The sequence below is a fragment of the Lacerta agilis genome, chromosome 13 (genome assembly GCF_009819535.1).
Source record: "Lacerta agilis isolate rLacAgi1 chromosome 13, rLacAgi1.pri, whole genome shotgun sequence".
In the NCBI taxonomy this organism is placed as follows: domain Eukaryota; kingdom Metazoa; phylum Chordata; class Lepidosauria; order Squamata; family Lacertidae; genus Lacerta; species Lacerta agilis.
The window spans coordinates 28,001,467-28,011,782 of NC_046324.1; the positions used below are offsets into that span (position 1 = coordinate 28,001,467).

The 10,316-nt window shown below is 48.7% G+C and overlaps 1 protein-coding gene across 1 annotated transcript; it reads right to left on the bottom strand.

Moving 5' to 3' along the window:
- Positions 1 to 917: 917 nt before the first annotated feature.
- DCTN5 (dynactin subunit 5) lies at positions 918 to 10,264 on the bottom strand. Its single transcript, XM_033167271.1, has 6 exons — positions 10,108 to 10,264; positions 8,803 to 8,871; positions 8,067 to 8,185; positions 7,175 to 7,286; positions 1,663 to 1,765; positions 918 to 1,526 (listed from the first exon to the last, which is right to left on the bottom strand). The coding sequence occupies exons 1-6, from the start codon at positions 10,153 to 10,155 to the stop codon at positions 1,429 to 1,431; spliced, it is 549 nt and encodes a 182-aa protein (XP_033023162.1). The 5' UTR covers positions 10,156 to 10,264; the 3' UTR covers positions 918 to 1,428.
- Between the last annotated feature and the right edge of the window lie 52 nt (positions 10,265 to 10,316).

The following is a 10,316-nucleotide window of genomic DNA, read 5'->3' on the forward strand; positions in this document are numbered from 1 at the left end:
CCATGGCTAGTTAATAGGTGGCAAAACTGTACGTGCCGTAGAACAAATGAAAAAAAAGCACACCCCACCCGCCTGCCAGTATGTTGGGCCTATATCCAACATTCAGGAAGCAGCTGGGTGGGAACCAGGGATGCACACAGCCACCAAACCAATGGTCTGGGGGTTTGATCTGGAAAGAAGCAAAGGATCAGCAGAGCGTATATGGCAGGGTGGGAGTCATTTTCATCCCCAGATGGAAGCTGGTTCCTTCATGTTTTCCAGCAGTGTCTACCCTAAAGAGAAGGACACAACCTTCTCTTGCAGATGACCCAGCCAAGGGGAAGCTGTGGCCTGCCAGGTGATGCTGGACTCCCATCAGCCAGCCTGGTCAGGCAAGGTGGGAGTTGGGAGTCTAGCAGATTCCGAAGAACCACGGGAGTCCTGTCCCTGCCCTATGCCCTTCCAGACATACTACCCCCAATCATAACCCTGTGCAGGGACCCCTAAACTTGTGCAAAATCCACAAGGCCACCCACCTCCTGCCTGCACTCAAGCCCTATGCTCTGAAACACCTCTACAAAGCCGCCCCCTGCAGGAAGAAATGGGTCAAAGCAGCTGCTTGCAGAGGGCGTGTGTTCAAGAGTAGATTGCTGCTGCTAAGTGCCAGGTCACCTCCTCAGCGCCACCCTTTTCTCCAAGTCACATATCTCTCGCTGCCTGAAAAATATGCGGCTGACAAAGGGGAGGGGTAATCTGGACAGAATGTCTGATCTGGGTCACAGCGCATGCCCTCCATATAAAGTGGAGATGGAGGCTTGCTGGGAAGCCCTCAAGGGCCAAATAGATGACCACTTTCTCATCTTGTCCAGGCAGGGAGCAGAACCTTCCCCACTGGAGGGTGGCAGGCAGGAGGGAGGCTACATACGCACCTGCCTGGAGGAGAGGGTGCTGAGGGGCCTCTGGTCACGTTGGCCTCTAATCAGGAATGTGTTGGGTGTGGGGAGATGACAGCAGAATCACACAGGACCCCCCCCCTGCTTATAGGCTGGCTGGCCGTCCTCCCACTCAGGAGGTTTGTCTCTGCCCATTTCACATTCCAATGCACCCTGGATCTAGGGATAAATAAATAACATGCGAGTCTCTCACAAGCAAAGGAGTAGACAGTGGGGTTAGTCCAGGCTGGTCAGTGGCAGGGCTATGGTGGTCAGTGGGAAAAGGCCTCCCACATGGGACAGAACAGTCCAGATCATGGGCAAGGGTGTGAGGCAGAGGAATGAAGGGGATGCCCCAAAAGGGAAGATGGTGTTATACAAGGCAGCTTCTGCAGACTCTGCCAGTCGGGCCTGGGGCCAGCTGCTTGCAGGACTCACACAAGCCACGGCAGTCACGCCGAAGATTCTTCCCACTCTTCCTCCTGCAGAGGGCCACGGGAGGGCTAGGTGGAGACGGCTAGACCTGGGTGAGGGGCAGGAACTTCTGGTAGTAGCTCTTGGTGACGTCAATCATCAGCTCCTGTGTGCACTCGGGAAGTTCTCCAGAGAAGAGCCCTGGGGGTGAAGTGGAGTGTGAGCAGCCAGCCTGGCAATAAGGAACATCCTTTGCTGTGTGGTCACTGTCCCACTTTGAGTGAGGCACACACAGCTTTATAGGGCAGGCCTCCCCCCACTCCTTTTTTCCATTTACCTGGGCAGCCTGCAAAGACGGTAAAAGGTGGGACCACTGTTTCCGGAGGCAAGACTGTGTTGTCAAGGATCTTGCAGCAGTCTTTGAGGACGCACCGGCGACCCTAAAAAGGATGTGCCACAAGTCAGTTTGGAATTAGAACAGGCCTCAGGTTCCCACCCTTCCACCTGCCACTCATGCCATGGACTTCCAGCCTTAAAGGGCCAGCAGGCAGCCCAATGCTCAACTGCATCCAAGGGGATGATTTTGTTCTTAACTGGCAATCTCACCAACTGCAGCACTACAGGACTTTCCTTCTGAGTACTGTAGACGCTCCTTCATTGGAGGTTTCTAAACAGAGTTTGGATGGCTATCTGTCAAGGATTCTTTAGCTGTGATTCCTGTGTTGAAGGGGGTTGGACTAGGTGGTCCACAGGACTCCCTTGCAACTACAATTCTGTGTGTTGTTTGCAGCACTAATCTTGGGTAGGGAATCAAACTGCTGCTCACCCCCCCCCCTTTTGTGTTTCTTGCACAGCATGCCTGAAGAACTAGAGATAAATATATGGCTTTATCAGTCATTTAACAAAGGAGCACCTGGCCAGCTGCTTCTGGGGCAGTCCAAGGGTGGGGAACTTTTGGTCCTCCAGCTGTTGTTGAACGAACACTCACATCATTTCAGGCCACTGGTTGTGCTTGCTGGGGCTGATGGGAGTTGTAGTTCAGCAACATCTGGAAGGTCCAAAGCCTTTCCACACATGGCACAGAGAGCCAACAGGCAGCAGAAACAGCTGGGAGGAAGGCAGAGGGGGGCTTGGTGTGGCCTGCAGACCACCCAGCCAGCAAAGAATAAAAAGATATGAAAAGGCACCAAGAGTGTGTGTGTAACTGCATGGTTAAACTATGGGACTTAGTCTGACAGGAGGCAATGATAGTCCCCAACTTGGATGGCTTTAAAATAGGATTTGACAAATTCATGGAAGAGAGGGTTATTGATGGCTGCTAGCCACTTCGGCTTCCACTGTCAGAGGCAAGATGCCTCTGAATACCAGTTGCTGGAAAGCACCGAGAGAGTGCTCTTGTGCTTGGATCCTACTTGTGGGCTTTCCATTGGGGAATTTGGTCAGCCCCTGAGAAAAGATGGGCCCCCTTTATAGCCTAATTAGCAGCCCTGTCTTATGTTTTTCTGTACCACACTCTAGTTAAAGGGTGGGGAAACCATGCCTCCAAATCCATCAGTTCCAGCCAATGCAGCAGATGGTCAAGGGAACTACAGTATAGTCCAACTCCATCTGCAGGGACAGAGCTCCCCCACTGAAGTTCCCATAGAACCTGTTTGAACAGGTGAGCAAAGTGTAGTGATTAACACCGGATCTTCTACTGTTCTGGCAAAGGTGTGTTTTCGCTTCAGAAACTTCTGGGCCGCAGTTCCTAGGCATGAGAGGAGCCGAGTTGCTCGGGACAGGTGCCAAAGGCAGGTTCTGGGACAGGTAAGCGGGAGTCACGTCCCACACACTGCAGTCACTGGACAGCCAGAAGCTCTGTTCTCTCAGCAAATAAAAACCTAACAATGTTTGCTCAGGTGAGGATGTGGGAGAGATTCAGAGAGCTCTCCAGTTACCTCGTTCTGAAGTTTGTTGTTTGCTTTGGCTGCCAGAGAGGGGAATCATTCCCATCAGGAAGACTCCATTGGGAGATCAGGACGTGCCCTCTCTTTAAAGAGACAAAGACAGTCCGCCCCCCCCCTTTTCAGGGAAATAGGAAGATTCATGACAGATAAAACTAAGTCCTTCTCCAAATGGTCCATAGTTAAACTTCCTCAAAACAGTGCATAGTTAAACTGTGGAACTCATTGCCACAGGAGGCAGTGATGGCCACCAACTTGGATGTCTTTAAAAGAGGACTGGACAAATTCATGGAGGGGCAGCCTATCAAAGGCTACTAGCCAGGATGACTACGCTCTGCCTTCACAGTTGGGAGACAGCAATGCTTCTGAATACCAGTTGCAGGAAACCACAAGAGAGGAGAGGGCTCTTGTGCTCAGGTCCTGCTAAGCGTTTCTCATAACAGGCATCTGGTTGCCCACTGTGATAACAGGATGCTGGACTAGATGGGCTTCCTTTGGCCTGATCCAGCAGGCTCTTTTTCTGGAAACATGCCCCCTCCTCGGGTATCTCCACACATGCCAAACCACAGCGGTATCTTGTTCAGGTAAGCTGTCCTGGCTGTCCTCTTCACATTTGCCAGCAAGGCTGACAAGCCAGGGCTTCTGAACTGGTGCCAACTCTGGGAACAAAGCACTATTCATGGCAGCCCCCACGAGCAGCTGGCGCTTGAGCTAAGGCCACTTCGACAAAGAGGGCGCAGGGAGGAGAGATCCGCTGCAATGCCCGTTGACTAAACAGCAGGGGAGCCAAGTGGCATTTAAAGTGCAAACACTGAGTCACGCAGGACTTTTTTTTAATACTAGTGCTGGATGGTGAAGGACAGAGGAGAAGGTTGCTACAATTGGGGCTGCGATTGATACGCTCTCCTGGGATCTCTCGACAGGCACTCGGGCAAGTTGTCAACAGGTCACATGGGTACAGCTTCACAGCCATATTGCCACAGGATGGCCACCAACTTGGATAACTACTTCTTCTTATTACTGTATATTCTGGCGTATAAGACTATTTTTTAATCCAGGAAAATCTTCTCAAAAGTCGGGGGTCGTCTTATACACCGGGTGGAGAATCTGCGGTCGAGTATATCTCAAACTCTATATTTTAACAGGGAAAGTTGGGGGTCGTCTTATACGCCCGGTCGTCTTATACGCTGGAAAATATGGTATTATTATTATTATTATTATTATTATTATTATTATTATTAATAATAATACACCACCCATCTGGCTGGGCCTCCTCAACTACTCTGGTTGGTTTCCAGAAAAATATAAATAATAATAAAATGCCAGACATTAAAAACTTCCCTGAACAGGGCTGCCTTCAGATGTTTTCTAAAAGTTGTGCAATTCTTTATCTCCTTGACATCTGATGAGAGGGCTTTCCACAGGGAGGGTGCCACTGCTGAAAAGGCCCTTTAAAAGAGGGCTAGACATTATCATTGAGGAGAGGGCTCTCAGTGACTACTAGCCATGAGGGCTATGCTGTACCTCCACACTTGGAAACAGCAATGTTTCTGAATACCAGTTGGTGGAAACAAGGAGGGGAGAGCTGCTCTTGCATTCTGCTTGCTGGTTTACCATAGGCAATTGCTTAGCCTCTGTGAGAACAGGATGCTGGATTAGATGGGCCACTGGCCTGATCCAGCAGCAGACTCTTATGTTCTTACACTGAGCCATGGAAATTGGGTGTTATAAGTGTATAGGTATATCTTTTTTCACTAACCACATTACACAGATAGGATGCCTTTTTCTCTCAGACAAATTGTGTTGCTCACACACACAGATGAATCACTGGATTGTACCCCATGTTAGCCTTACTCAGAGCAGACCCATTACCAGTCATGGACATTACTAACTTAGGTCCATTGATTTCAGTGGGTCTACCCTGAACAGGAGTTAGTTGAATACAGCCCCATGGCTGTTAATTGGGGGTGGCTTCATTAAGTCTGTTCAGAAAGGGTTAGGTGCACAGAGAGGTTCTAACTGTCAGGGATGGAAGTTTTATGGATGTAGAACCTACTAGAATCTTCCTGAACTTTCTAGCGTGTTCACAACAGAACAAGCTTGCAGCTGCGTTTATCTAGTTAAGGTTGCTGCCTCAGTGGGAGATTCAAACCCCTGCCTGCTGGGCAGTTTATCTTCTGTCCTTCATCCTGCTCTTTACTTTTGTTTGCATATATGTTGTGTGATTTTGCTTCTGTAACTGGATGCATTTTTGAGCAAAGATTTTGCCTTACTGGGAATCCAGTAAGTTCCTGTATGCATTTAAGCCTCAGTAAAACTCTTACTGAAGAATCCTGCTTCCTGTGTGTGTGTTTTTCTCTGATCTCTATAAGGAGTGCACTCTGCTGGGGTTTTCCACCCATATCCCGGAGTTGCCCAGGCATGAAGACAGGGAGTGACCGGATTTGGCTATCAGCCCTGTCACTGGTATGCTGCTCATCCTGTGCAGTACAGAACTATGCACACATTTTCACTCAATAACTTTTCATAAGAATATAGGAAGTTGCCCTATACTGAATCACGCCCTTGGTCCATCTAGCTCAGTATTGTCAACACTGACTGGAAGCAATGGTTTTCTATGGTTTCAGGCAGAGATCTCTCTCAGCCCTACTTGGAGATGCTACTGAGGATTGAACATGGGATCTTCTGCATGCAATGCAGATGCTATACCAATGAGCTATGGCCCTTCCCCAACACTCAGTGGTAGAACACCTGCATTGCATGCAGAAGTTGGGGCCTGCTTCTCAGTTCCTTCGGTCTGAAGTTGTGTCCACTCCCCACAACACAAAAAGAACTGCACAGGCCAAACTCCTGCTGCTGTCCCAGGTGCAGCTCTGCTAGGTGAGCAGCAGAAATCTCTTGACAGGCCTGCCAAGCCACAGCCCTTCCCATCGCCATGACCCCACCCTCGTGCCATTAGCTGGTGCCCTGCACTGTTGCAGTCAAGAGGGGAACACAGCAGCTGGGACTGGAGTTTGGCAGCCACAGCAAGGAGCTGACCAGGAGAAGAAGGCTCCACTCCACATATGAATGGGTCTCAGCTTCCGCCTGCCTCCCCAGCCAAACATGGACATGGCCAGGAGGTTCCATTTGAATGGGTGAAAGTGTGGACCTTGAACTGTGGTGTAATGGTTGGTGTCAGACTAGGACCTGGAAGATACCAGTGTTCAAATCCCCACTCAGCTAAGCAGCTGACTGGGTGACCTTGGGCCAATGACTGCCTAACCCAGGGGGTCAGCAACCTTTTTCATCTGTGGGGGGGGGAACACCGTCCCTCAGACCATGGCCGGACTATATTTTGAAAAAAAAAATATGAACGAATTCCTATGCCCCACAAATAACCAAGAGATGCATTTTAAATAAAAGCACACATTCTATTCATGTAAAAAGACCAGGCAGGACCCACAAATAACCCAGAGATGCATTTTAAATAAAAGGACACATTCTACTCATGTAAAAACACGCTGATTCCCAGACCATCCGCGGGCATGATTGGGAAAGCGATTGGGCCGCATCCGGCCCACGGACCTTAGGTTGCCTACCCCTGGCCTGACCTATCTCCCCAGGGTTGTTGTTGTGAGGATAAAACAGGTTAGAGGAGAATGATGTAGTCCACCTTGAGCTTCTTGGAGGAAAGGTGGCATATAAACACAGTAAACAAATAAAACTTGATTCTGAGTCAAATAAATACCCTGGTGGGTTGCTCACAAGCATCTGGTTAGCCACTATGAGAACAAGATGCTTGACTAGATGAGCCCCCTTTGACCTGGCCCAGAAGGCTCTTCTTAGGTTCTTTTGGCCCCTGTGCAACTGCCTGAAAGTCTGCTACACAGACTTTACAGGATGCCCAAGGGGCGACATACTTACAATGACGCAGTTCTTGCCTATGTGGACGTAGGAGCCGATCTGAGCCGCATTGACGACGCAGTCCTCCTCAATGAAAACGTGGTCACCAATGTGCAGAGGGAAAAATGCAACCCTGAAGAAGCAATATACATGTGGGTTGGGGAGGGCAGATTTACAGCCAGCAACACCCACCCCACCCAATTAAAAAAAAATCAAATCAACGAAGCCCCAGAACAAATTTGGTGAGGATGATTTGCAAAGCTTGATCAAACAACCTGCAGCATGCCCAGGAGCTACCAAGGGCCAAACGGGATTGGCAAGGAAGAACACAAAGATTTCCTGGATCCCCCCAGAATTTCTCACTGTTGGCAACCTCCAACCAAAGCTCTTTCGCTCTGCCCCTCCTTAGGTTATAGCCAAACACAAAACAAACAGAAAACCATGAAAAACAGCAATGAAAGATATTGAATATATTATAACGAAAGTGTAAATGGAGATAAAAATATCAATTCAATGGCTATAGCCTGATACATACATTCCAAGGATTATCAACACTAAAGTGCAAAAGTTCACTAGAGGCTTGTTCCTTTGAAGAAACTGGAGTCTCACCAGTGAAACAGGAAGACTATCAGCTAGCAACCCGTCGGACAGACGAGGACAACTGAAGAACTTTGCTTTAAACACCATATCCATGAACATTTACTTTATACTCACCTTGAATATATAGGATTCCTAAGTGAACTTTTGCACTTTAGTGTTGATAATCCTTGGAATGTATATCAAAAGGAATCGAGCAGTTGGGATTATCAGTCTAGGATTGTATGTTTATTAAAGAACCCAGCTCCTTGAACACAAAACTCAGCACTACCCTGTTTCAAGGAAGCCCTCCCACCTTGTCCCAAGCAACTCCTACCCCTTGCTGAATTTCTTGAAAGGTGGACGGATGACACTTCGGCTTTTGACCACGCAGTGGCGCCCAACTCTCACATTGGCCAAGTCCCCTCGGATGATGCAGTCATTCATGACGATTGTCTGAATGGGAAAGAAGAGAATTACTGCAGTTTTGGAGTTTTCTCAAAGCAGGATGGCATTCTGATGGGACCCTGAGAAACATGCAATTAAGATGGGATTCGTGTAAATCTGACCAACACACCAAACGGCTCACCTTCCTTGGTTGCTGTACCGACCACCCCCAGGTACAACCTGTATCAAGATTATCTTTTATTTATTATAGTATTTTTATGCTGCGCTATATGGCCAAAGAGCCTCCCTAGATGGTTCACAATTTAAAAAAGCATAGAAACAATGTAAAACATAAATTTAAGAAATGGCTTTGAAAATGATAAGAGCAGTAAAACTTGAAATATGAAGGAAGAAAGGTGTTTCACAGTTTGCTGTAGCCTGGTCAATTGTAAATAAGCAATCAACACACTTGAAGGGGCCCACCTCAAGAGCCCCCCTGCCTCTTAATACCCTCCAGGTAATCTCACTGCCCCCCCCACTCACTTTGGGAATCACTGGCCTACCTGAACAAGATGTCTTATTTTCCATTCTTTGAATCTATCAGTAGGCCATGAACTGTTCACTGCAGTTACAATCCCTTCTTACCCTATCCCATAAGCAGCCTTTGGAGTTCAAGGGCCTCTCACCTTGCCATTGAGCACGATGTTCTGGCTTCCACACAGCACAGATTGTCTGCTCACTTTGTTCCCAGATGCCTAAAGAGATAGAGAAAGGCAGAAATGATTAGCAAAAACATAGCTTTCAGAGAAGGGACTTAGGCGAGAGCCCTGTGGTCTTTGCAATATGGGTGGGAGCACCAAAAGGCATAGTTATCTGTAACCCAACAGCCTCCAGATTAACTACCATAATGTGGCATGCCTGCCTCTAAATATTTCTTCAGGGGTGGGTGGGTATGTTTCATTTGATATGATAATTAGGTGCTGTTGTGCTATTATTTTATTATTTCACTGCGCATTTAAAAAAATTCTTAGTGGCTTTGCATGAACGCAACCCAATAGCATATAAGGTCATAGGAAGCTGCCTTATACCAAGTCAGACCAATTGGCCCACCTCCCTCAGCACTGACTGGCAACAGCTCTCTATTTAGCCATCCCCACCCCAAAGAAGCTGGGGGTTGAACCTGGGTTTTTTGCATATAAGGGAGGGGCTGACGCCGTAAAAGAAATGGAGTGGCCCTCATAGTCAACAAAAGAGTGGACTCCTGTTCATGGTAACTGGTTATTAATTGGGAATAGTCAATGGAAACACACATTGCTGGTACTGAAACTGCTTCACTAGGTGTTGGGTTAGTTTCCAAATAGCCATTTCTATTACCTTTTCAGCAACCAGGTGCCCTCCTGATGCTTTGGAATACAAAACACCCAGAGGGCCCCAGGCCAGGGAAGCCTGCTTTAAAGCCTTTGCCAGCTTAGGACCCAGGTACCTGGAGGGCCACCTGTGCCCATATACGGTGATCGTGGCATAAGACTCTTCACCGCATGCCCCCACCCTCTGAAGCTAAGTGGGGTTGGGGGTCCAGAGAGAGGGCCTTCCTGGCTCCACGGGGTATGCCTTTCAGGCACTAGCCAAAGGCCCTTCCAGACCCCACCATCACAACCTGCACTCTGCTGCAATTATATTACAGTATTTAGACACTTTCCATCCTGCTTTTCAGGCAAAAAATGGGGCAGCCTTCCAGAGCGGCTTATATATCACTTTAAAAAAGGAAGCAAACAAAAGGCGGCCCCGCAGCCTTAAAATAAAAAAAGACAAGGCATGCGAGGAGAAAAGGCATGGGGAGAGGAGGAAACGAACGAATTGTGGCCTCCGCTCTGCCTCCATACGTTTCATGCGTTATTCTGAGATGAGCGCCCTGGCATGGCGATGCTTCTCCCACTCCCACGGGCCTGGTTCCCGGGTATAGAGGACTAGCACCTTGACTCGACACGCACCGTCTCGATGTACTCGGACTTGTTGTAGAGCATTTCGCTCAGCTCCATCGCGAAGCCCCCGCGTCACACCCAGAGCGGCTTCCCGACTCTATTGTCTTCGCGGGGCTACTGTACAAGTGTCCCACTTCCGCCCTCCCGCGAGCCGTAGACTTTGCAGCCTATCAGCACAGACCTTCCCGGAGGCCCCAAACACTGCCAGCCAATGACTG

What these genes read in the sequence shown, in the direction of transcription:
- DCTN5 (XM_033167271.1), bottom strand. Translation starts at nt 10,155, where the DNA reads ATGGAGCTGAGCGAAATGCTCTACAACAAGTCCGAGTACATCGAGACG. An exon ending in TTCAAGAAATTCAGCAAGGG is followed by an intron (nt 7,287 to 8,066) that starts GTAGGAGTTGCT and finishes TTGCTTCTTCAG; the next exon opens with GGTTGCATTTTTCCCTCTGC. An exon ending in CGTCTTTGCAGGCTGCCCAG is followed by an intron (nt 1,527 to 1,662) that starts GTAAATGGAAAA and finishes CTTCACCCCCAG; the next exon opens with GGCTCTTCTCTGGAGAACTT.